We start from the raw sequence: 27977 nt of genomic DNA, 5'->3' as shown, positions 1-27977 counted from the left end.
ATGTAAAAACAAATTACATTTTAAAAACCAAACTAAAACACTTTATAATTTTTTTCATTTAATTTTAATTTTCCACAAACACTATCCTGAGTTCTCTTACTTACTTTCTTCTAGATTAAATGCCATGTATTTTTTAAAAATCAAATAATAACCTACAGTATTTGGAATTTTTATAAAATCCTTCTTTAGCTTCATGGATGAGGCCTACAGAAAATCTTGCTAAGCATGCTACGTTTTCTTTGAAACAAAGATTAGAATTATTGAGATTTCTTTTACATAGCAAAATTATTTTTAAACTGTCTTTTCGCTATTTTATTCTGCTATTTTCAGGTTTTCTAGTATTATGCTATACTCTTAAGTTTTATGTTTGATACAGCACAGGCGTGTTGTTCCTTTTTGGGGTATCATTAGAGGTTTATTTATTGGAATCTGAGCAAGTTTAGAGACATTCATTGTCCATGCCAAGCTGTGCTCAGTTGTGCCTCAAAGACACAACATCACTTTCATGCTACTGAAGACCATCTCTAGTTTTTTTTTTTACTGGAGTCTATTTGCTACTGAAAGAGTACTGTATTTTTAAAGAATTTTTTAGACAAAATGTGCTCCACATTGTGTCATGCAGTTCACAGTGCTACTATCTTGAGGCTGCATCTCATATTTCTTTGCTTTCATTGACACTGCAGAGTGGAGAGTAACAGGAATAAGCCAAATCCATTTCCAAGTGTCAGCACCTAAAAGGTTGGTCCTAAACTTGAAAGCTTGAATGCACCATGGCAATTGGGAGTGCACCTCTGGCTTCTTATGCATTCTGTCTATAGGTTTTTTTGGGGGGGTGGAAGGGTGTTGACAGAGTTTGCTTCAGATCTGTCCTGCTTGCCTTGCTTTTTATTTTAGTAACCTTCATTGGAATTTATAATTTTGTAGTTTTCATTGACCTTATTGAATAGACATACTTAGATGGTGACCTTTTTATGAGTTTCATATTTACTTTAACTTTGTTCTTCCAGGGATTGAAGTAGTTTCCCAAAGATTTAGTTCTTTTCCAGACATGTGATTTATAGACTGATTGCTATTTTAGTGTCTATTTTAGCTGCCTCCATGGGCTGCAGGGGGACAGCTGCCTCATCATGGGCTGAAGGGGAATCTCACCTGTGGCGCCTGGAGCACCTCCTCCCACTTCATCTCCACTGACATTGGTGCCTGCAGGGCTGTTTGTCTCACATATTCTCACTCCTCTCCCCAGCTGCAATTTCTCTTGCACAATAGTTTCTGTCTCCCTTCTTAACTGTGTTATCCTGGTGGGGTTACCACCATTGCCTTGGCTAGTGTTGGGTCCATCTTGGAGCTGGCTGGCATTGGTTCCACATCCCAAACCATACCTTGTGCACTGAAATGCAAATTTTGCAGAAATTAGGAGCTGATGCACAGAGCATAATCTACGTTGCTACGTTTTTAATACATTAGACAATTTCTCTAATGAAAAATGTACCCCAACCAGGCAAGGTTTCTTGTACTATGCATTTCTAACACTGCTGCCTTTTTAGCAGATGTCTCCATCTTTTCCTTCAGTAAAATTGGGTTTCACAATAAAAATATTCCTCCTAGTAACTACTGATCTGGGAAATATGCTCAGATAAAACCAAGCAGAGCTCACACGGCTGAGCTCATGACCTCTCCTTACCAGGTGAGGATGTGTGTGCTTGTCTTTCGAGAGTGAGCAGTCGATCGAAAGCAGATGAGCTGAGCTGTAAGCTTTTCTTTGCATCTCCCCTTTTGGATGGGTGTCTTAATCACCATATCAGGGATGTAGCCAGGTGTGTGTTTGTGGTGTGTTTTGTGCTGTCTGTGGAAACTGTGGGTAGGAAATAATGCAGAGTTCACAGGACCCACAGAATGAGCGTCTGTGTAAAGAGAAGGTGTGTGATTTATTAAATTTTGTGTGTTGTGTGTGTGGGCCCACTGATGAGGCTGCTCCTAAATGGATCCTGTCCCTTACAGCAGACATTACACAGCCTCAAATAGCTTTCTTTCTACAATGCTTTTGGTTATCAATAATCATTTAAACTAGATTGTTCAAAGCATTCACTTGCAACTTTAATTCCTTACAACTGAACATTTGTAATCCTTCTAGATACTCTTTACTTATTCTTTTTTTTGTATGCATAAAATCATGAGGCACATAAAATTGCTGGGCCAGAATTAACTAAAATTGATTATTAATGAGATCAAACAGACAGTTAATGGATACTACAGAATTCTTTATGTATATTTCCTGGAGGTTACTTAAAATGAGTAAGTTGGAGCTAAGTTCTCTTCCAAATGAAGTGTTAGGCGTTTTGTTATTCACTTTTAGGGAGCCTAGATTTTAATTTGTTTTGCTTCATCACAATGCACCATCTGCCTCCTCAGGTGAGGGACACATGAGGGATCTGTGAACAGTTTCCATAAACAGTTGGCTTGCACCTGGGAGGGCTGAAGGAAACCTATCACTTTTGTGAGAAGTTTTTGTTTGCCAATGGAAAAACAGGAGAGAGAAAGAGGTGATAATTGTGTTACCGTTTTTCTTTCTCCCATCACCATTACTATAAAGTTTTTTAGTCTCTTGTTCTCTGTGGTGTTGTCTCCATTTCTATCTTTGGAGCATCAGTAAGGAGGGCTTTGTTTTGAAGATGCTGTGCAGGTAATTAGTAATTTGTGTTATTTATTGGCAGTCATTGGGACCAAGGGACAGAGAAATACTTTGAGACATTTTTCCTGCCATAGCATCTCCATTGATATGCATGGTTTGATTAAAGAGAGTCATCAAAATTCTTCCTTCAAGACAGATAAAACATTTATAATCAGTTATTACTGAAGTAGCACTTCACAGAAACAAACTCCCCTGCTCCTTCTCAGCCCTGAGTTTTCTCTGGGTTTGGGAACAGAGATCTGAAGTCTTCAGAACAATATCCTTTTTCCAAAACATCTTCTTCCATAGTGATAGACTGGGAAAGTAGCTTCAAAAAACTGTGTGATAAAGTGGTAGGCATCTACTCTGAATTGTAGGTTATTTGTTGAGGCTCTAGGTGTTTTTACCGGTAAGGCCTAGGAACAATAAATTAGTCCATTTGTAACCTATCATTTTTATCTGTCCTTTCATCTGTCTTTCTATATTGACATAGTCCTAATATGGTGTGCGATGTATTTTTGTCCAGGATATGTTAGATACTGCACAAAACCAGGAATGACACCATCTATACCTGACAGAACTTAGTCTTGAACTTGTAAGAATGTTGGATGCAATAACCTTTCATTATATCTCTGAAGTATCCACCAGAAGAATTATGCTAGAGTGAATGTAGCTCCTGAGAAGATTGGCATGGAGCAAGGCAATTCCTGTCTCAAAATGCTGAGTTTTCATCAGATGTTTCTCTTTTACAGCAGGAAAGTAAAATTTCAGCAATGTAGACTTGTCAATCTTTATTCTTTGACTAAGCATGGATAAATTGTTTACTAGAAGATACTACAGCACACAGTTTATGAGAAGTATTAGAGACAGAATAAGAAGAGAATGAGTAGTAGTTTAGTCTATATGGATACTGCAAGCAGTGCTGATAAACTTGCCTTTAGTTCTGTTAACTGAGAAACTTTAGGTCAACAAAATACCAGAAATGGAAAAATTAATTAATACTGAGGGGTTTTTATAGGAAAAGGATTAGCCTGAGTAATGAGTAACCAATAAATGTGGAGGTTTTTTCCTCTTTTTGAATCAAGATAAGATGATTTCATATCTAATCACTTTGTATTGGCCAACATAATAGGACATTTTGTGTTCCTCTGATCTTGAACCTATTTTTATGTAGAGGTTTCTAGTTGTGAATGTCCAAATTAATTTATAAACACAAATTCTGGACTAGAGTGTGTTAGGGAATATTTCTGCTTTACTACTTAGTGTTCCTATTGAAGTTCCTTTGAAATATGCTTTACTTTTGGTTTTATGTATCAACCTTTCTTGTCTTACAGTTGGTTTTGTTCTGTAATAATTTAATTAATCATCTTCATGCATCTCATTTGCTGTCGCAAGTGAATTTTCTACTCCCATCTGTATTGCTTTAATTTACTGATTATAATTTGCTCATTATAATTTATGATTAAGTCAAGAAAAATTCTTTCATCTGTTGTGATGAAAGTCTGGTCTCTTTGGAATAGGTTACTTGAAATTTTATGCTTCCCCAGGTAGTGTTTATAAGTTAACATATCTTCTGCTTTAAAAAAAACCCAGCCTTTAAATTTTACTTCGGTGTTATACAATCCTTTAATGCAGATGTTGGAAAGAGGGGTTAAAAATTCCCTTTATTTTGTATGAGGTAGGTTCTCCCAGACCAATGTATTTCCAGTGATAAGGTAATTGACTACTTCAGCAAGGTAAGGCAGTAGATGTACTCTGTATCAGTCTGAGCAAAACTCTTGGTGTGTGAGAAATTACCACAAGGGAGGGCAGCAGTGGTACTGTAACATCATGAACAGGGAATGTACAGCAGTATCTTTTGAGAATCAGTGATGCTCACTGTTGCATATAGGTAAAGCCTTATAAAATTATAAAATAAGGCCCTTGTTACCCTTGTAAAATCATGGCTCAGGCCTGCTGCTTCAGCTAAGTAGAAGAGGACTCTGGGAAGGTGACTCAGCTGAGTTAGAGGTAGAAAAACAAGTTACATAACCATTATGTGTTCACATCGTGGTGTATGGGAGTTGGTTGGATTATGTTTGTTATGATTTAAAGCTATATAACTGATAAAGGCCTGACTGCTTTAAAAGACCTGGGTTTTGCAATAAAGCAGCTCTTCTTTGCACTGCCTGGGGATTCTGCATTGTACAGCTCACTAGCAGGACCATTTCATATTCTAGTGAGTGTATTTTGTGCTCAAGGGTTAGGATGAGAAATACTGTGACTGTTTAAAAGAATTTAGGAGTTCAGAATAATATCATAGAAGGCAAGGGGTGATCTTATGGTCTGGAGTTACAGAAAAGTCACTTAATACTGCAAAGCACAAAATCATTTGTTTGCAGATGAAAAGCAAGAATGTGAATTAGAACGAGGCATCTTACTTCATTATTGACACAGGTTCTTGGACTTTTCATAAAATGAGATTGAATGAAAAGCCTTATTCAATTTCTTAGGTTGGTGGAAATTGCTGTAAAACATTAGCCTTTATCATAGAATCTTGTTTTTAAATTTAAATTTTTCTCCATTATGAGAGTGTTCAATATCAAAACAGGCACCCAGAGAGGGTTGTGTGATCTCCATCCTTGGAGATACAGGAAACTTTACCAGACAAAGTGATGAGCAACCTGTTTTAAGAGGACCTGCTTTGAGCAGGAGGTTAGACTGAATGACCTCCAGGGGTATCACCTAACCTGAATGATTTCATAATACTGTCTGCTGTTTTGTTTACTGGATTGCCAGTTGGAGCTTATTATTCTCTTCTGCAGTGGTGCTCTTCTTTATAGTTGTATGAGCTTTTTATGTGCATTCTTGGAGGAGTGTTTGCCTTCCCTACAATTTAGTATGACAGAGGTGATTCTGGCAGTAATTAATCTCCTGTTAAGGTTTAATCCCAGATCTTTTCAGCACAATTTCCTAATTATTTTTTTTTTTCTGCAGATCCCATCATGCAATTTCTTACTGCATGGACTGGGTTAACACCTCAAAATTGTTCTTCACAGATTTTCTCTATTTTTGCCTTCATTTTGTTATTCCTGCCTAACAACATGTTTCCTGTTTAATATTTTGTGGAGTTTATCAATCCTGAAGTTCTGAGGTTAGTCTGATCGTGAATTAGGTGAAAATAATAATAAACATTCTTAGAAGCAACGTGGAGAAAAAGCTGCTTCGAGTGTCAGCTGCTTTATTAGAACATGTTGCTTACAGTTTTAAAACAGGGCTGTAGGAAGATTTTTTCTTATGCCTCTTACAAATCTCAGCATCATCTGGCTTTTAGTTGGTTTACTTCTTTAGTCTTGGTATCTTTTTACTTTATTTTTCTCTTTGAACTTTACAGCAGTCATGAAGAAGCAGGAAAAGGCAATAGTAGGGAATGGCAGCTGGTTGTAAAGTCTCCTAAAGATACATTTCCCTGTAGAGATCGTTAGAATTAAATTTGAACAACAAATAATTTTTTTTTGAAGGCAGAAAATAATTGAATGATTAAAAAAAATGCCCTTTCCTTACGCTGAGAGTAGAAAACCACTTTATTCAAATTGTTGAATTTGAAAATACATCTTTTTCGGTTTCTCGTGGGGATATAACTACCACTTTGGTTAACAGTTCAATTTTTGTCATTCCCAAGCAGTAGTCCAACTGAAATTTACTAGATTTTACATCTTTATGCTGTTTAAGGGAAACAATTCCTTAGGGAAACTGTAATAAAAGTGGATAGGATTGCTTAGAGGTAGATGCAATACTATTTATATCTGGCAAAAAAAGTGCCAAGTGTTTAATGCCATTTTGAAGGGTATCAATAAGTTTTAGTCTGGAATATTGTGTGTAAGTGACCGTCAGTAATCAAGAAGGTTGAACTCGTGTTTAGTAGGAGATGGTTCTAGAAGTGGAAAGTTGCTTTAATGAGAAAGATACTAAAAGCACTTGGCTGTGCAGGGTGAAAGCTAAAAAGCAAAAATATTGTCATCCATGAAAATAGCGCAGGAGAGAGAAATTACAGGGTGGGATCTCAGTTATTGAGGATAAAAGCTAGAACAGGTAAAAGGATATCGAATGAGGCAGGTTTCTGCCTAGGAAAGCAGCAAGATAAAAATATCCCAGAATGACAAGCAGTGATCAAAATTCTTGCTTGTCCTATTATCTATTCCTCATCTGCATGCCAGGGTCATGGATTCAATCCCTGTAGAGGCCATTCACTTAAGAGTTGGACTTGATGGTCCTTGTGGGACCCTAACAACTCAGAATATTCTGTGATTCTGTGATAATTTAAGAATGAAAGCATATGAAGCATTGCCCGAAGTAGCAAGGAGAGAGACTTGATCACCCAGGAAACCTTTTCCATTTGAGTTTGGAATACCTATTTCAGGTCCTACACACTGCCCACAGGTTCCATTTTTAAAGAGATGTATATGGTTTTGTATTTGCTGCAACTAAAGGAAATTTGCAGGAAACTTCCAAAGAGTTATCGTTAGAAATAGTCTTAGTTGTTACTAGTTGTTACTACTGTGTTTCTTGTAATTAGGAATCTGCCAAGTTACCTGTAAACCACCCTAAAAAAACCCAAAACAAAACAAAGAAAAAGCCATGCACAAAAAACTATCACCCAAAACAGTAAGCCAGATTAGATTTGTGTGAGGCATCTTATGTAAAGAATTGAATGATGACAATTTAGGTAGCAGTACTTAAAAAGCATGTCCCTGGGTAATGTTTATTGTCAGCAGAGTTTTTCAGAGGCCTGTGCTGCTTCTTTCTAATGTAGTAATTCTAATGCAGGAATTTGCCAAAAAATTCATCTGACTTTGTCACTACTGCTTGAGTAACAAGAAGTGCCACTAATAAGAGCTTTCAGTCTACCTGGACAAATCAGATAAGGTGGAGAAACAGAATAGAATGCACAGATCTGTCCTGGAGATTCAGTTACAGTATTAGGTTTTCTGCTAATTATATAATTTGGAAGAAATTTGTTGAGAGGAAGACTAACCAGATGGAGCAAAACAACAGAGGTCATCTAGGGTTTAATACATACAAGAGGGAAGCAAAGGGGAAAAGGAGCCATGAGAGTGGTAGAGTTCAAAACAGGGCACATCTAGAGCAAAAGATGGTGGGAAAAAAAAGCTGGCACATGGTTGGAGCAAGCTTTTTTAATGCAGAGAATGCCCAGGAAAAAAATACAAGAGTAGGCCTATTGTCTTTAGAAAACCCAGTGATCCCCACAAAAGGACTTTGCTGATTCCATTCCGGCTTCCTCACAGCATTTCTTTTCTCAAGAATAAGGAAGAAAATCTCACAAGAATGAACAGTTCATTCAAAGGGATGCATTTTGAGCACTTACCAACAAAGTTTAAGTTTCATTGTATAAGACATCATCACAAAGAAGGATAACCATGAGAGGAATTGTCTTTGTTCCCTCTCAGAAAGTGCTCCACAAGGAGCTGGAATGAATAAGTATCTGGGCACAAAAATGAGGGAATTGATGAGAAATATGAGAGCTAAAAAATGAAATAGTCATAGAGAAGCTGGTTAAGCTACTTGAAGTTTGACAGAGCAGATCTGAGCTCCAACACTCTGAAGTGCTGTTGTGACCCCAAATAAATTTCAGTCATATGCAAAAGTTGATATGACAGCCTTCATTGGTGATGAATTTTTTCAGTAAGACCAAAATGCAAGCTGTTTTCCCTCTGTTGTTTTTAAACACTATTGTGATATGACAGTCTGAAAGGAAGTCATTCTGGCACGTGATAGGGTGCTGAAGAGTTTTGTAGCACATTTTAGACATGACGAGGACAGGGGTGTTTCACAGACAAATTTTAGAGCTTCTTGTCATGATTCGTCATAGCCTAACAATAGCCTAATGGAAGTGTCTTACAGAAAGCCCAAATATATACAAGGAACAGATGGCACTTTCTGTTCTTAGTCTGTGTCCATTAAAGAGATTTCACACATATCCCCAAGGCTTATATCTGTTGTGCATAAAGAGAGCCATGAGCAGAACACTGCAGCGTTTGACCTCTGTATTGTGCCTTCTTGTATGTGAAATTCAGCTACAGCGTGCTCTGAAATTAATGATTAGTGTCTAGAGATACTGTTTTCTTTGACATAAAAGTGCCTTGGTGTTTCATTTGAAAAAAAATTTCAAGTAATTCAAACATGAGATTGTGAAATAAGATTTGCTTGAACACAAGATTTACTCAAACCTTAAGAAGTTTTTTTTTCTGATGAAAATATAGGCATTATTCCATTTTAAATGAGCACATAAAAGCTCTGACAGCAACGACAGAATTGCACGAATGTGGTGCATGCTGCCTTTTCTATTGATTTGATGAATTTTGAAAGGTCAACTTCCATCAAAACACGGGGAAAGTGTGATGATGTCTGTGCCAGTTTGGTTCAAATAATGTCTTTTTGACATTTCTTGTGGCCTTATCAAACATTCCACTTTTCATTACAATATTTAGTTAATGTACTTCTCTTTGTGCTGAACTTTTAGGTAAAGTGTGAAAGTTGTGGTATGCTTCAGCTCTGATTACTGATTAAACAGCACAGTGGGGCTTCAAGAACTGCCAACTCAGTCTGGATTTAGATAGTAGTGATCAAGTGCTCATCAGTTCCTGCAGGATTTCACCTGAAGTTCAATTATTAGATGCAACAGCTGAATGTTTCCTAAAATGGAAATCCATTCTGTTTCTTGGAAATTCAAATGTAGTTGTCACTATTGCAGCACTAGTTGTCACTATAACAAGTAATTCTTCCCTCGTGGAATAAGGCACTGATTCTCGTAGATGAAGATGGGAAAGCTGGGACAATAAAGCATAGTGTTGGAATAGTGTAGTGGTTTTCCAGTCAAACCAGCCTTAACTAAGTCTGTGGTTAATCTGTTGTTAATTTCAGGTATTAAGTAATGTCATTCTTCATTAATTTATATACAGAATTGAAATTTAAGATCAACACTAGATCTCTATTATATAGGTTTTAGCTTTATTATATTTTTACGCTTCTCTTTATTAAATGTAGCTATGCGTGTTTCTGTTTTGATGGCTTGGCTGCTGAGCTTCATAATGTAATTTTCCTTAGCTGGTGTCAAAAAAATTCTATCCAAGTCGTAAACAATGGAATATTTATAATTATTCCATAAAATATTTATATGTTCTGGCATGCTAGGTCTTTGTCTCTTTGATGTGTAGATATATAAATGGTTACAGAAGGTATAAAAAAAGAGGATAAATTTTTCTGAGATTTGTATGTTCAGTACCTGTGAATAAACTTCTTTTATTGAATTGATGAGAAATGCCAGACTGAAGTCTAGAAGACTAAACTCTACATCTGTCTTCTCAGTAAATTAAAAGTCAATTCAGTAAACTAAAGACTTCTTTGGTTCTCTGCATTCTTATGATGATAATTCTACCAGTTAGAGATTTCAGAGTCTCAGCTGTTGATACTTATTAGTGATAACTAGTTCTCAGATTTATTTTGCTTGTATATGTAGACTTTAACAATCAGAGAAGTTAATTTGCTTTTGAAATAATTTTAAAATATTAAATTTATTTAGGTATTCCTAGAGAGGAATGCTAATGCTATGGTTCAGGCATAACAGAGCTAGGAACCTGAAACAAAACCACACAATATTTTATTCCAAAAGGGCCTTTATACGTATTTTGTTGATCCCTTTCATTAGATTCTAATTTTTTTTCTTCTTCTAATAGGGTTTTTTGTTGAGTCCTAATGATGCTAAATAGTTTTATACAATGGAAATAACAATTGTATTTCAACATCCTTGTGTCAACATTTAGAGAGCAAAGGGCAGTTGGTAAGGATTATTTTGGTATACATCTGGAATTGTAAAAGTGTAGAAAAAAGATCAGTATTGAGTGGACTGTTCTGCATCATTCACAAGAAATCCTAAGTCTGCACAAACCATATGAAAAGTCCTAAGGCTGCTTAAGGCTCTGTGCTCATTGTACTTTATTTATATATTTTTTTGAACTGAGGCAAGTATCAGTCATGTCAGTAAAATAAATGAAGATCTTTAATGTTTGCTATTCATTCTTTCTTGTGCTCCTTTTTCATTTGATACTTTTTATGACTGCTGTCTTGGTTCCAGTATTAAAATGATTTTGGCAGGCTAGATTGAATTTCCAACTAAGGTCCAGATTTGCTTTGACTCCAGGGAAATACTGTCCCCAGGAGGGTGAAGTGACATTGTGAAACATCTGGTCAATTCTTTCCTCTTTTGCATGCAGTTTTGCCTTTGGGAACTGAAAGCTGCATCTGAAATGCAACTGTGAAAATTTCATTTTATCACCTAAAATGTGTTTAATTAGAAATCATTCACAGGTTTAAACCTTGGATGACTGGTGAATTTGTATAGTGGATTCTTCTTTTAAAGCTTTTGTGCTTATGGTGTGTTACAACACAGCTACTGTGTTATTTATCACAGAAGGACTTTATTATTGGTGCATTCTTCAGGAGATGATGGTATCAGAGGGAGGGTATCGTCCTTTTTGCACATCCATGGGACAATCCAAAGCCAAGAGGTATTCCAGGAGTGCTTCTAGTTATTTGTTCTACAGAGCTACAGAACTGAGTCTAATCTTTAAGTGGTAAAAACCAATATTGTTCCACTGACATAAGTGCTGACTGAAAATCTTATTTTCTATATTGTACCAACCGAGAATGCGAGACATAAAATCCGCCAAGATTAATGGATGTGCTGTGCGTGTCCGTGTGCTGTATTTGTCTTCCAGACATCATGATGAGTGGGCACAAAAACAATTATGTGGGCACAGCAGTAACAAAGTGATCTTCAAGTTGATTACAAACAATTTAAAAAGGCCTAAGTGGTGAGGAGTTAAAATATGTTTTGAAATATAGTTATCATACTGCACTTGCTTCTGCAGACCAGTAAGAAAAAAAGGAGCTAAGTGCATAGAAGAGGCAGCTGTAGAAGGGGAAGGGTATAAGTTCTAATTACAGGAATTAACTGGTGTGCTTAAGGCTGGACTTCAGTGAATACTTGAAGTTGGCAGGGCTTTTTATTCTCACTCTTATGTCTCAGCCACTTTCTGCAGCTGCATGTTTAAAAGGATCAACCACTCACTTGAATAAAGAGGCCTGTGTCTTCTGAGTCCAGTCACTTCTGTGGTGTAAGGTGCTGGGACCCTTTCTTATGTCAGGGTGCCCTGGTGCCATGCTAGCCCACATGAGCAGTGTGAGTGAGGAGTCACAGACTGGTTCCTATAATGGAGAGCAGAAACCCAGGACTGGTGTGCCCTCTTTGGCTTAAGGCAGCGCAGCCTTTCATTTTAAACCACTCTAGTCTGCTCTACCACACACTTGGAAATGTTCAATTGCGACTTTGTACCTTGCATGTCTGCAGAAAAGTATACTTAATATAATATCATAAACCTGAATTTATCCTCATTCACCACAGATCTAATTCAAAGAATAATCTTGAACCAAGCATTCATCATCCCAAGATTTTGTCTCTGGACATCGTGAAAAGGTCTTCGTGACTAAAATTCAAAAAGCAGACAAGTAAATGCCACCAGAGCTCTCATAGTGTGCATGTACCATGTAGTCAGGCGCTTGCACACATACAAACATGCACAAACACACACACACACACACACACACACACACACACACACACACACGTGCCTCACCGGTTGACACTGTCAGTGTTAGAGGACTGTTACAGAACTTGTGATATGTTCTCATTTGCTAACAGTCCAGGTGCTTTCGAGTACTGAGCTTGAGCTCACAGCCCTTTGTAAAGCCTATCTTAGCTGCTCTGCATTTCACTTTTAGCTCTGGTGTTCTGTCTTGACTTCCTTATAATGGGTCAGATGTATTTTATGTAAAATTGAAATTCATAGCAAAAGTATGGGAGAGCACATTTTGTAACTTCTCATACTGGAAGAATTAGATGTAATTAATTACAAAGTAAATATTACATGCAATGCACAGTTTGATTTTTCTTTATTGGATATACCATGTAATTATCCAAATACACTGGATACTTTTATGTACCAACCAGTTTTGATCTCTAAGCAGACTCATTGCACTTGATCTTCCAAATCATTACCACTGTCTTTAAGTGGAATATCCAAACACAGTTGTGCTATACTTTCCCTATTTTTTTAGGATATTTTCTCTGTGAGCCCAGAAAACAGACTTTGTTTTGCATGTTTTGGAAATTGTAACTGTACCCTGTCTAGAAGGGCATTTTTTAATCTCTTTCAGAATCAAGAGCTGGAGCTGTGGTTCAGTTGAGAACTGAAGAGAAGGCACTCTTGGCCAGGATGACAGCTAATGATTAGATCTGAGGGGGAAGAGTGGTAGAAGGGATGTGATGAAGAAGGATGTGGAGGGTTTGAAAGAGACATGGTGAAAGCCTTAGTTGAAAGCACTGGTCTGAGAAAGATGATAGGTTTTGAATAAGCTTTAAGACTCTGGGGTTATAAGCGGAACTGGAGCTCTGGGAGTAGATGTGGTCCTTCAGGCCAGGGGATGGTGATTCCAAGGCTTCTGGGTTAACAAAAAAAAAGGAGTCACAGGAGGATATTTTTAAATAGGACCATAGTGTAGGGGCAGAACTCACATACCTTTCTCAATTATCTTCTCTTTTTTTTCTCTCCCTTGTCTGAAATAGAGGAGCCTTATGTCAAAGCCTTTTTTTCATCTTTTGTTTCTTTATTGCCTCATACAAATAATTGCAGTGTTTTCTTACTAAGTTTCTTCCTTTTAATGGTGAGTAAATTCAGATGATGTAGACATGCTTAAGTGCATATGACCTGGGTTTTCTTTAGTGGATAACTGTGGATTGAGATAAACCAGAGTCAATAATGTTCCAGAGTTTGCTGTTTTAATATGGCATGAACCATCAAAAAAACATTCCTTTTATACTAGTGAATTTTCAGAGCTAAATTTTCTGACAGAGCTATAAATTTCTGTGAATAGCCCCAGATTTTTTCAAAAGACAGACATATAGCATCTGTCTATTCTCACTGTCCTAGCCTCCTCTACTTTAATTAACCCATGTGCTAAATTAAGAACCCCTGTTTCCTTCTGAGGAGCAAATTGGTGTGACATCAGAAACAAACCTTCTTGCTTTCTGACCAAAGAACTGTCAAAGATGAACAAGAATCCTTAACCAAGTACAGAATTCACTTGGAATTGTTAAATGCAAGCCATAGCTGAGTTCAGTAAAGTCTTATTATTGAGGTCATGGTCTGTTCTGTGGTAGGCATTAAATACCATTCTATTGCCCCATTTCTGTAAGCTGAGAGGAGCTTGGATCTCACTCTGACCCTTGTCTCTCTGTCTAACTTCACAGGAATTGTGTAAGATTACTTTCTCAGTCTGTATGAGGTAGTTTTGAGGATATTCAGCTGTAAAACTGAAGACACAAGCCTATGTTGGCATTGTCAAATGAAATAGAGCAACAGGGAATCAGACAGGGGAAGGACATCTTCATTCCACAGGTATAAGGTTATCTGCTAATGATTTTGAGGATAAGAAAAATCTGTTTTCATCACCATGGTACATTTGTGTTTTGCTTCATTAATATGCCATTTTTGCACAATAAATTTTGTCACTATGTCTAACTTTCCTCATGGTCTGTGAGTGACCTTCTCTCCTGGAAGTTTTTGTAATACCGTATTTGAAGAACCTCTTTGTTGGTCATATTGGAATAAAAATGAAAGCTAAATTTAGCTTTCATTGATGGAATTGGGGCTTGCAATGTCAAGTTTTTGCACAGAAGTTTTAATGAAACTCATCTTGACTAAGTAACGGAACTTTGCTATTGTGCCAAACAAAAAGGGATTATTATAAAGGCAAGATCACTTAGTATAAAAACTTGGTGCTTGGCTTTTTGTATTACTTCTGATCTTGGTATTGGGTTTTAACATTGGAATTTTGTGGCACAATCAATTAATTATTAAAGAGAAATCTACACTCTGAAAACAATATTTTAATCTTTTAACTAGTGCCTGAGCTAGATGAAATGTCTTTTTTTTTTTTTTTTTTCATTTTTGCTAAAGAACACAAAGTAGAATAATAGAATATGATGAGTTGGGAAGGCCCCATCAGGATCATTGAGTTCGGCTCCTGGCCCTGCACAGGACATCCCAAGAATCATATGTTCCTGAGAACATTGTCCAAACCCTTCTCGGACTCAGGCTTGGTGCTGTGACCACTTCCCTGTACTTACTATTTGGTAAAAGGGAAGAGTAGGAAAAATATTACCAGATAGTGTCTGTTCTGAATAACAGTTTTGTTAACTGGAATGCATTTGGCATCAAATGGACAACCAAACCCAAATTATACAATGGCAGGAGCTGTCAGTCATTTGTGTTATTTAGTGCTGGTCCCATAGCCTTGTGAGTGCTACACAGATTTAGGAGTTGGGAGATGTTCTCCCAGTGAATGAAGAGCAAGTTTATTCCAGTAGTCGGGACAAATTTCCTTGCCAAGAGGCATCTTGTCCTTGCCAAGGGTCCTTTTAGGAGGAGTTGAATTCCTTATTGCCCAGTAAATTTTCCTTGCTACTTTCTTTGAAAAAGTAAAAAGTTTTAACCCATGACAAATGAGGAAGAGCCAAATTTTTGTGAATATCTTGATGGTATCTGTAACAAAATGTATGTAAACAGCAATGACCCACAACTCTTCCTGCATTATAGCTTAATGCACACCTAAATAATGTGAAGTCAGGAATAAACATGTATGTGTTTGGCTGGGCCAGGTCTGTCATCTCAAATATGATGAGTTTTGGGTTTGGAGATATTGGAAACATGCAAAAACCTGACTGGATAGTGTCCTGATCAACCTGCTGGCGTTGGCCCTCCTTTGACAAGGACATGACCTCTAGGTCATCTCAGCCCTTCTGGAGCAGGGCTAGGTTTTTGGTGGCTCTCAGCCAGAGAAAGAGACAGGAGAAGTAGAAGTTAAGCTGATGTTTTCCAGTGAGACACAAGTTCAGAACAGCCTATAGGAAACACTATTTAAAACCACTGGAAGTGACTGTGACAGATTCAGTCCTATCAGGTTTTTTGTGGCCCCCTGTGTAATTGATTTGCATGGGGTCCACAAAAAACACTGTATATGTCAGGCAATATTCTAATATTGGGAAATTTTGGTCACTACTTGTTCAAGGGTGTGATGTGCACCTTTAAATTCTAGCTAAATCAGAACTGCATTTGACATTATTTTATTAAAAAAAATTGTTATTAAGAATGTATTTGAAGCATATTCAGAATAACTCTTTACTGTATCTAGATGTGATTGAGTTGGGGATGGAAGATTTCAGAAAGAGGTGCATTCATTTCTGATCTTTGCAACTGGATTATGAGGGTGGTTTCATGTCCTTGTAGTCTCAGCTTCAATTTCTTGCTCTTTGAAGGTGGACATCCTACAACTCTTCATAAAAAAGTTCTGGAAACACGGGCATGCTAAGAGCTGCAATATGATTTGTAATTCTAAGTATTGAAAAAGAACAAGCCAGGGTTTCAAGGGATCTAACCAAAGCTTAATGAAGTTCTGTAACAGGATTATTGGCAAAAGTAAGCCTAAACCTCTGAGTGTTAGAGTAAAATAGTTTATTTTTAATTGTTTTAGAACGGGTGCTCAATTTTTAGAGCACTAGTTATTTCAGAAAGTTTGTAAACAAGGTAGTTAGAATGTTTTAGAATAAAATATACTTTAAAGACATTTAAAAATCTAGTTGTGTTTTTAACATTTTACAGCTTATTTGCTGATTTCCAGGTCCACTACTGCATTGTAGCAAATTAAATGTTAATAAATAGAATAGTGTGCTCCAAGTAAGTTGTGGAGAGTGCCATTGGTAATTGCAGCTTAGTGATACCTACTCTGTTGTTTGACAGATTTGGGAGAATAAGAGAAACATACAGGAGGAACTGTGCCTGTTTTGGTTTGGGTGGTGGGATTTTTTGCCAGTCCAGGAAGTTGAGTGTGATAATGACCACGGGTTTACTTTATCCCAGTTCTTGCTGGGTTTTCTTAACATTGCTTAAGAGTACCATCTTCAGTCTTTTAATGGGTTCACTTTACAAATGTGCTTGATATTCTGAAATAGCTCTAAAAGTTTCCGTGTGAACCTTCTAGGATGAACTGAATTAATAGTATATACTGCACTAATCTGAGAGTCAAAACATGTACAAATCTCTTTTACCCTGGAATTTTGTAATAATAATTTACTTAAAGTTTACAAATTATATTCATATTACTGGAGTTGATAATTAACACTATTGACAAGTACAAAACCAGTGTGGAAATGCTTGATGTGCTTGTATATAAGAGAGGAGTGTTCTCTGAGTTCCTATTGCAGCTTTCCTACATCTGGTTTGTATCATTCACAGTAGAAGTGGCAGATGTTGGAGGCATTTATATGAAAATTTATTCTCTTTACCTAAAGACAGAATTGAAGAACTTGTTTGACTTTATTTAATTCTAAAATTCCTCTACTGAGTGTAGAAAGAAGCTTTACCTGCTGCAATTTAAGGAAATGTAGCAGTGAGTGAGGTGCTGAATGAACCACATCATTTCCCTGAAGCAGAGGAGTGTGTTTTGAGCTGTTTGCTACAATGCTTGTTTGGCTTCCTGGGTGTGATTGTATCCATATGAATTTGTTTACTCTAATTTGAAAATGTTTTGAGTACTGTAGACAGTAAGATCAAAGAGCGTTCCAAGAAGAGCAAGAAACTAAAAGGTCATAATTCTTTTTTTAACCACTGGGTCCCAGTTAGAGCCTTATACAGGTAAACAGAAGCAGAAAAGTTGGGTAGCTTAGAGCAATTGGAAAGGGAGAATTCGTATTTAGAGACGTCCATGTAATAAAAATGTCAGCTGTAAAAGCAGACCTAAGAGAATGCCAGGGAGTGTGCATCTTGTCAAATTCCTTAGAGAGAAGAAAATATATTTACAGATGAGAATGGCAAAGCAAGAGGAGATTGTTTCATTCTTCCCATGCTCACCTTAAGGACTGCTTCCCACTTACTGTGTTATAAGAAATAACCTTTTCCCTGTGTAAGCTGATTTTGCAGAGCTTTGAAAGCTTGACTGGCTTTGCTACATTAGCAGTAGGTCGCTTCTGCACTTCATTGTTCTGGGAAGTGTGGAGCATGACAGTCAGATGCTTCAGAGAGAATTACAGGGTGGCAAACTGCTGAGAGCCTCTGGGAGCAGATGTTGAACCCCAGACCCAAAATCTGAAGCTCTTTACAATTTGGAGCCTTCTAATAAAAGTGCTTTTGTTAAGTGGTTATTTTTTCCTTATCTATTCTCAGGGTTGCTCTCGTGGAAAATATTCCTGAAGGGATCAACTATTCAGACAGTGCACCATCCCATTTGTCTCTTTTCCAAGGCTGGATGAATTTGCTTAATATGGCTGAAAAGTCTGTTGACATAGTATCTTCCCAGTGGGACCTCAATCACAGTCATCCATCAGCATGCCAGGTATGTTCTAGCCTAACAAAAGAGTGGGACCTTATCAGTCTGTTCTTGTTGTCAAACTTCATTTTACAGAACTAGAACCCTTCCCTGTAGGAGAACTATTTGTTTGGGTAGTCTAAAAATCATTTTCTTATGGGGTTTTCCTGCCAATACAGAAATTTCTAAGAGCAGTGGTGTGCTTGGACTAGATAACATTCAACATATACTTACAGCACTTCCATCTTAGGAAAGAAAGACATTGTGTAACCTTAAGAAAGCTGTCAAGTTGTATCTATATTAGCACATCTACCTATTTGGTAATATTCATAAATCTATACAATTATTTTCTGTTTGGTGCTACTGATGAAATAAAAGGCAAGCATGTGAATTAATTCTCCAGGCAAATAGATGGATATAATTACACTTACAAAGAACAATATCGTATCAGATGATTCATAGCTTTTTGAAATTAGTCTTGGGAGGGAGCAGTGTTCGAGATTTCTGCAATTAAAACAGCATGACAAATCATAAATCATAGTGAATAAGGCAGACATGCATTGCAGTGATGCTGTGCCAATAAACACTTAATTCTTGAGAGCAATCCTCATAGAAATATGGTCAGGAAAGGTTTCCATTTAGCATCACTTGTGAAACTAAGATATCAGAGAAGGGATAGGTTGAGAGTATCTCCTCTTTTCCACTAGATAGATTGTTTGCTGGAAGGAGCCACTCAGCTGACATGAAATGATGCTAAAATGACAGCCAGGTAACTGTAAGGAATTGACTCTGTTATACTGTGGCATAAACTCTTGGCTTTCCTTTCTAGTTCTGCTGATGTGGTGCCGTAAAAAAATGCCTTTTGGTAGATGGTAGGCAAATCCTGGTATTCTAACCAACTATATTCTGCTTCTTTTGAAATAGAATGTAGCCTAGTTGAGCAGCATACATTAACTTATCTTCAGAAAAAGTTTGCTGCATGTCCGTTTAGAATACTGAAAATATAAGGTGAGCAGATGGATAGAAAATGTAATGCAAATCCTACATTTTAGAATGCTTATAAATATTGGAATGTGGTTTGTGAATAAATTTATGTGGAATATCAAAATATTGACTTTTTCACAATGTAATTGTGCAGCTAAGTTTTATTTAAATGTATTGCCTAAGTAGCTTCAAACCCATGTACTGTCATTCAAGCAGATGAATTCAAGGAGATAGGGCCTTAGATATCTCTAGGATGTGCATTAATTGATATGTGCATGAATCTTTCAGCAATATTTTGTCTGAAAAAAATTCAGCATGTCATTTGCTTCAAAACTGGCAGAGCCTAACAAATCCCAAACAGAGGATATAAAATAGCAAAATTGAAATTGGGATTCTAGTGGTTAAGCATCAAATCCATTCCCTTTTCCACATTCGCATTGCAAAGTAAAAACTGTAAGATACCATTCAGCAGGGAAAGGAAGAAGACATGTCTAAGAAGTGAATTTGGTCTTTTGTCCTCAAATGCACAGTTAATGCCAGAAAAATGAAACATTTTTCATAATATTCCAGCTATCCTTTTCTGCCTGCTAGTAGTCTCACAAAAATGAGTAATTACTTCTGTTTAAAGGCAATTAATATTCCAGTCATTTTCTCATTTGTACAGCAGCGTGGGCTGAACAGCTGATAGATCTTTCTGTCAAGCTTGTCTATTCATGCTAAAACACTATATTGTTATTGGCCAGTCTGATTGCTAAAAAATTGCCAAGAGGCAGTGTTTCTTAGCAAATTGCTGTCCCAGAGAATGTACACAAAGCTCACTCTGTGAAAGGGAAGGGAGAAAACTTGTATTGTTACATCTGCTTTCTCCACTCAGTGAAGTGGAAGTGAAACTTCAGAGAAACTTCAATAACTCTAATCTAGTAATTGTTTGAAGAATAGGTCCAATGCCCTCAAGTCTTTACAATTTCAGTTTGGAGAAATTTGCCCAGCATAGCAGAAGCATTATGAATGGTAAGGGGATAAGATACAAAACTCCCAGGTAGCAGAGTGCTTAGTGAATGAGTTCTAGTTGTTCCTTAAATGAGCCTTTTTTTTAGGAATTAAGGACATAACGATTTTCCATATGGACCCACATCCTGCTATATAATCAACGATTTCCATTTTATGAATATTCAAGTAATATTGGAGAGCAAGGTTCTCCACAAGAGCACTTGAACAGAGATGGGTTTTTGAAGGAGAAAAGCAGAATTGGCTAGATTTCTTTTTCTCAGTTAGTTACAACGTTTAATTACATTCTCTATATACATCTGTGTTTCCCATGCATAGATGCGTGAGTACATGTACACACACATATTGGCAATATACATATTGAAGAAAAATACAGCAGGAAATTCTGCAGCTTTGTATGCACACATACATATATATGCCTAATATATGTGTCATCTGTATGTATACATACTGTCTGTCATGTATTGGATATACATAGATATGTATACATTTACATATATGAAATTCCAGAACTTCCTGCTGCATTTCTCTGTGTTTTTGTTTGTGGGTAAATTACCTGTGTCCTTGACTCTTGCTTGTCTGTATTTTTTTGTTACAAACCTAAATAAACATTCATTGCCAACTGAGCTGTCCAGGTCACCACAGCCGTGCTCAGTCATCTGAGATGATGAGTTTTGCTAAATTGGATTCTCTAAAGACAGACACATGATGAGACAGTGTTTCTGTTCTTCAACAGATAAAGCAGTCAAATAAACAAATATTTGCTTGGCAAAATAGTGAGTTCTCTCTGTGCTGCTTTTCTCATTCAGAAGAAATCCACGTGTTTTGGCGAGTTTGTATTGTCATATGTGTTTTCAAATAGCAGGGTAGTTGTCATGTAGCAGCATTGAGGTTTTTGTGAAATGTGAGTATGTGGCTCTTCCTGTGGCAATCTCTGCTTAGAGATAGTAGAGGAAAATGAAAAATTTTTTTTTGAGGATGGCTTTTGATTCATTTTCAGTGCAAAGAGAGAGGTGAATACAAGATCATGCCAGTTCACAATTTTCACAGTTAATTTCCTCTGGGTCATCTTCTGTTTTGAAACTTTAATTTAGAATGACCTTTTAGATTTCCAGCAAGACCTTCACAAACTTCAGTTTGTTTTTCCCAAACCAGAATCAATGCCATCATGGCTTATTGGTATTGCCATGTGTAGGACACAGCTGGCCCTGGATGGATATTTGGATAAACATAAGATGATCAGGGGTAGATCTGCATCTGATTTTTACAAGTTTCACATAAAAATTAGATACTTCTGATTTTATTCACCAACCTACTGTGCATCTCCCATATGGCTTGGTGGGAGAAGTCCCCCATCCATCTGATACTCTGTTTCATATAAGGCAGCTGTCCAGCTTTGTAATGAATCTCTGCTGAGAAGTCATGAGTCACTCACACATGCATTGCCCAAGGAGCTTAAGTGATTTGTTTGGTAGAACAAATGTTAGTGCAAGAGCTTAAGTTCCCTTCCTTGAAAATTATTAAAAAATGCAAATAAATACAAAGAAGTAGATATCTCCAAATCTAGCAGCTCCCAGTGGAAATTGGGTAGGATCAGCTATAGAGATCTATAAGCTAGTCTTTACATAAACATCTCTCCTCTTCAGGAGGTGGCATTTCCCAGATACTGACTGAGGCATAGAAAATAAATTCAATGAAAGGAGGGTTTTCAAAATGAAAGCATATTCCTTTCCTTTGCATTTGCTGTTTGGTTAGAAGAATTGAGGAAAACATTTAAGTTTCTTTGTTCTGTATTAAATACCAGCTGTAAAAGTTAGGATTTCTTGATTTATTTGCTCTATTGGTTTCTGCCAGCATGCTATGGTTTTTAGTGATGTTTTAAAAATATACCCAGAAATACCTCCCTTGATTATGGGAGAACTTGGGGAAAAAATAGTAGAAATATATACATAAAACCAGAAGAAAAGTCTATGAGATAGCCAGGCTTTTCTGTGGGATTAAAAAGATAAGCATTTTCTAAACTGTAGGACTCTATGCTACTGAAGAATACAGTAATGCAATATGAGAGTCCTTCAGTAAATACAGCATTTTCATATTTGTATTTTATTTCTAATGAGGAACCTATGGTGACAGAGATGAGAGCAGACAAGGGAAATCAGACAGGCTACAGACAGCCTGTCTAGTCCACCAATAAATTGCTTTGGGGGAAATTTCAGGACCTTTTGGTATTGAGAACTTTGGGGTTATTTTAATTCACCAGTTTTCTGTGGCAGGTACAGTTGGGACTGATATTTGAGATTTATGTTTGTTTAAAGCCACCATGCAAAAATAAATTTTTTTCATAAAAAAAAAAAACTTACTACATTCTATTTTGTCACTTTTGATGTTTTTCAAACAGCCCAGCGAAAAGTGTAAGAGAATATTTTATCAGGATAAGCAGATTTCTGGTGATATTGTTTGTTAAAATGCAGATTTTTCTATAAGGTAGCCACAGTTTCACAGCACTTGGCTGCTCCTGTTTCTCAGTCCTCACAAGCTGGGTGTATAGCAATGCTTCTGATCACAGTCACGTAGTGGTGCAGCAGCCTGGTATTGTCTCACAGAGGGAATGTGGTCTGAATGACAGCATAAGGGTTTGTATTCAACAGAAGCATTTCAAATGTTCTGACAGCAGTAACAAAACATTTCAGACCTTCTGTCCCATCTTTTTTCCTTTTCATAGAACAAACCAGTAAAATTGCAAGTAAACATGTCAGAAAGTGTAGAAACTGAGTTTCAAATTAATATTAATAGAGAAAAAGTCTAGGTTCTTCAGCAGTGTGGGAAGAATTTCCAGTAACCTTATTTAGTGTAGTATGTACTTGCTTTTAAAAGCAAGTTGTGAATTTTTCATAGTTTGGTTCATCAAGCTTAAGCCTTGGGGGTATGAATGCCTGCTGAGGGATGATGCACTGACAGGTGAGACAAAGGGAATTCTTTCCAATTTTGTCACAGGTGGTGGTTTTGATGTGCCTGTATAAACACAAATATTTGTGGTGAGTGCACTCCTAGTTTTAACCATCACTACTTAGAGGTGTTTTAAATGTTGAATCAATCTGAGGTTTTACCATTCATAAACATTATTGGAAAAAAAATTGCCATAATTGAATAGCTTGTGGTGTCCCTGATGGGAAAACAGATGCATTTTCAGAGGAGATGGCTTCATTGGAATGCAGGGCTGCACTCCAAGCAATCTATGAACCCATAGGATGGACTATTCAGCAGGCAGCATGGCCTGTAGGAGACAGCTGTGTTGGTTACATCAGGGGAAAACTCAGGAGGTGCTGCCAGACTCTTTTTTGTCCAAACTGCAATTAATACAGAAAGTCCAGGCTTGTTTATCAAAGCTTTTATAAATTATGTGTGAATATAATCTCCTGCAGGTAGAAGTGACAATAATACCCAAAAATAACTACTATAGTTCCCTATAAAAGATTTGGAGCCGTCCCCTGAAGCAATTCATTTTATCAGTTTTAGACATCAACTTTCTAAACATTTCTTTGTCAAAACAGTTAACCCATTAATTTGTATTGATAATGATAATAATTTTCCATCGCATTAATGAATGCATTTTCCATGTTTATTTCTGTATGCCAGAGTTTTCTGCTGCTCTTCTAGACAAAATCAGTTTTTACAGATAACCTAAACAAAAATGGTGTTTATCAGTCTGCTTAGGAAATGGAATCAATGCAGAGAACCTGAGTGGCTTTTCTACTTACATGTATATTAGTTAATATGCATAACGCAAACCTTTTAATCCTTGAATTTCCCAGCTGACTTTTACAAAGATGTAGCTAATGAAAACCAGAAGTGCTGGACCCATATGAAGCATATCCAAAGGCTGGCTGAGCTCTGACATGCCAGGAGCCTGACGCTTTGTGGTAGCTGGGAGATGGGGCAAAGCAAGGGTTGGGAATTCAGCAGACAGCAGGACAACCATGGCTGTTCCCAGATTTGATTAGAGTCTAGTAATGCCAGACAGTAGCACTTGCATGAGAAACCCTCTTGGAGGGAGCAGGGCATTCAGGAGCACCAGTCAGTGCACCTCTGCTCCCCCAGAATCATGCTGGAGCAGCTGCATAGTTCTATATGGAGCATCCATCTCCTCCACACTCTTATCTCATTAATTCTTAAGTTCTCTGTAACATCTGCTCTTCTTCTTAAAAAGACCAGACACAATCACTGGAGTAATAATTAAGGATTTTTTTAGCTTAATGAGGTGTGTGAGGGAAAGCTACTCCTTAAACTTACAGAGCAACTCAGGACACTTTGGTGTGTGAGTTAAAATCTTGGATGGGATTTCTTACATATGGAACCACCTTGTAACCTTGAGAAACGCTGAATCTGAGTAAAAAAAGCATTTGGGACTTCATGCAAGGAATTTTTTTGTTTTTCTGTTCTGTTAGCTATTCTTGAATGCTTTCACTATGGCAGCATTGTGTTCACTGCAAAGTTCTTTTGAGCCCTGGCATGAGCAGGGAGCTGTACTATGGATTTGAGTGAGCAAGCAGGCATACATTGCAAAAGTAAAACAAACAGTAGCTCTCTTTCCATGGCAGCCTCTGGCTGACTGATATTTTTGACAAAGCTATGTTTTAAGGGGATGGGTATTTTTATTTTGCCAAATATATTCAAAATAAGTGAACATTAGAAAATAGTTGTGTTCTTTAGACAGGGGAAGCACTACTTTCTGTGACTGTGTAATGCTTAAAGCCCAGCAAGGCTCAAAGTATCAATCTGTCTAGGCAATTACAGGGCAAATTTCTAGGCTTTCCACTCTCTGCTGCTAATGGGTTCTCAGAGTGTGGGGAGGGCTTTTGTCAGAGGTTTTGTTGGTCCATGCTGCATCGTATTATATCAACCTAAACTGTTCTTGGCTTGATCATTTTTGTTGAATGAAGGATCATTTTAAGATTCTTAGTTTGTACAGAGAATTATGTTACATGTTTCTGTGAAGAGTTTTATCTTCTACCTGTTTGTTTGAAAGCTGATCTATAGCTACTGTGTTTTTGTTTAAGGTTTACCCTGGGGCAAGCAATGCATTGAATCTAAAGTGAACTGTGTAGATAGAGCAGGGATTTTGTCAGGTGAATAAGCCCAAAGTCCTTCTGTATTGGACTGCTAATTGAATGTGGTGTCTGCAGTACTAGGTTAGAATAGCACCAAGGAAGTGAGTTCTGGTTGTAATTGTAGTAACAACACAGGAGTTTATTCTTCACGTGGTCTAGTTGGATGTTACTAAAATTTTTTATTTAATTCAAAATATTCAACCTAAAATTGAAACATTTACAATGCAATCAGAAGTTTTACTTCTTGTTTGTTTCTTGGATATGGAAAAACATCTTCAATAAAAATTTCATTTTTCATATGAAATTTCTGTTTTGACATGTATCCAGCTCAGTATTACTTTCCTTTTCTTGTTCTGTGTTAGAGATAGGGTTTAAATAGTAAAAGTTTATAGCAGCATAAAAATTAAATGCACATAAAATACCTATAGATAATTATTTTCCTTCTTGGTATAACTTATCTGAAGATGAGCATGCAACTGCTTGGGAATGTGTTGTACTGTGATTAAAATCACTTTCAAAAATATCACTCAATGCAGAAAAAAATGCAATAAACTCTTTTCCCTGAGCTTTTAATACTAAGTCAACAGACTGCAGTTATGTAGAAGAAAGTTAATGTCAAAATGTGCTTATGCAGCATAAAACCTCTGGACACTTAATTTTCTGCCTGACACCTGTCACCTTGTCAATATTGCACAATCTGGGAAAATAAGAAACCTTATTGGCCTTCAGAACAGTATTTCTCCAAGAAAACGAAATTGAATTGCAAAGCTTTAGGGTAGGTTTGATAATATCTAGGAACATAGTTACTCAGATGTTGTTGATAATGTTTTTGTTTTAACGTGCTTTTTTAATTTGTTGATATGCAGTTTGATCACTTCTGTGCCTAAAAGCTTCTGCTTTCCTTTAATGTCCTTCCCAGGGTCAGCGTCTTTTTGAAAAACTGCTGGAGCTGGCGTCCCGAAATATCGAGATAAAGCTCGTGAGCGATAAACTGCCCGTGGAATCCAAGGTATTAAACGACTTGAAAGCAAAGGGTAAGACCAAGGTCTTTATGTCGTTCTGCCATTGGCTGCTGTGTGATGTTCCTGCTGTTTAAAATGCAGACTCGGATGGTGCATGAAATGCACACTGCTGGTATTGCACTATGACCTATAATCCTTCAGCTTTCTCAGGTTCACGGATGTCAGAAATCTGAAACTGTTACTGTAGCTGATGTTTGCAACTCCCAAGTGAATAAAAAGGCAGTGCATCAGAGAGGTGTTTTTAAATTCCCTGTAGCCATTTCAACAGTAGGCAATGTAACCTGAGGGTCTGGGCTGATACCTTGTGGGACAAGATACTTTTCCTCTTTCGAGCAATAGCAAAATAAACTAATAAAACAACACGTGTATGGAACTGATGATCCTGAAGCACTGGAAAATAGACCATTGGTAAGATTTAACCAGCTGACAAGGCTCTTTGTGCTATGTATATTTTTTTGGTCTCTGCTTTCCTAATTGTAATTTTGAGGCTCAAAAACCCCTGTCCACAGAGGGATTGCACATAGGCGCTGCATGAATGAACTTGCTTTATGTAAAACTGTGTGGAAAAATAGTAAAGAGAAATCAAGAATTGCTTAAAGAAATTAGTCTCTCTTAGGAGTTCCTGCAATCTCATACACATTTCTCCTCTTAGTTATCTATATCTGATAAAATCATTATTTTAAGGATAAGATACACTTTTCAAAGATCAAAAAGAAAGTATGTGTTTTGATGGTGATCATTTTTGACAAAGATACCTGTATGGATCACAAAGGAAACTCTAAAGCATTTCATTAGGCAAAGGAGTTGTTATGTGTAGGAACATCCTTACATAACACAACTGTTCATGGTGAAGAATAAAGGGCACCCTCTTTCCACAAAAATCAATCTATATTTGTTTAAATTATTTGTAATCTCCTCACTGCACAAGTAAAAGAATATTACTAATGGAAGTCCTTATCTCTAAGGGAAATCGGCTTTTAATCAAGATTGACATGTTATTTAAATTTAATAATCTTAAATTTAATTAAATAATTAATAACTATAGAGCCTCATCATTTCATGGCTCTACCTATTCCAGGGAATTGATGATTTCTGCTACATAACCAAAAGAGATATTGATCCTCTGATAACCAAATATTTATCAAATACTATGTCAGATAAATGTGGAACGTCTTTTTCTGATATGTTCAAAAGGAAATAGGTATTTCAATATCAATGTCAGTGAAATTATCTTTTGAAAAGTTGTTTCTTTTCTGTGTGATTCTAATACCCCAAATTCCTATGAGTCAGAGAATAGGAGAGGTAGGCCTGTACATTCATATCAATGTACTGGCAACAGATATTTTAGGTATCATTTATTAAAAATATCCAATACCAAAAATAATCCTCTTTCAAAAAAAAATGAGGATAAATTTTTAGCTAGAAAAGGAGGAGAAATGTTTTAACACTTCCTTCTATTTATATGGGAATAAATCTAACCTGTGAGTTTAAAAAAAAACTCACAATACAGACTTCTACAATTTTACTAGCTTTAGTTTCCCTTATGCCTTTTTTAGATTTCTGAGACAGGAAATCTTACAGTATTTAAATGAAATTATCAATATATTTGTGCTCTAAGCTAAAAAGGATTGGAGAAAGTTTCTGGTAATTTTAGTGAGTTTTGTTGTCATCATCTTTGAACCCTGGAATTGTATATATCATTGTTTACTA

At 36.8% G+C, this 27977-nt stretch overlaps 1 protein-coding gene across 1 annotated transcript in view; it reads left to right on the top strand.

Annotated features, from left to right (window-relative positions):
- PLD5 (phospholipase D family member 5) overlaps positions 1-27977 on the top strand; it is a 120566-nt gene that overhangs the window by 42450 nt on the left and 50139 nt on the right. The window contains exons 4-5 of the mRNA XM_059843280.1: positions 18004-18172; positions 26165-26279. Coding sequence (XP_059699263.1) covers positions 18004-18172; positions 26165-26279 — 284 coding nt within the window. The remainder of the gene's footprint in view (positions 1-18003; positions 18173-26164; positions 26280-27977) is intronic.

The sequence above is a fragment of the Haemorhous mexicanus genome, chromosome 3 (genome assembly GCF_027477595.1).
Source record: "Haemorhous mexicanus isolate bHaeMex1 chromosome 3, bHaeMex1.pri, whole genome shotgun sequence".
Classification (NCBI taxonomy): Eukaryota; Metazoa; Chordata; class Aves; order Passeriformes; family Fringillidae; genus Haemorhous; species Haemorhous mexicanus.
Note: the sequence above shows the minus strand (reverse complement) of the source record. Positions and strands in the feature narration are given on the sequence as shown.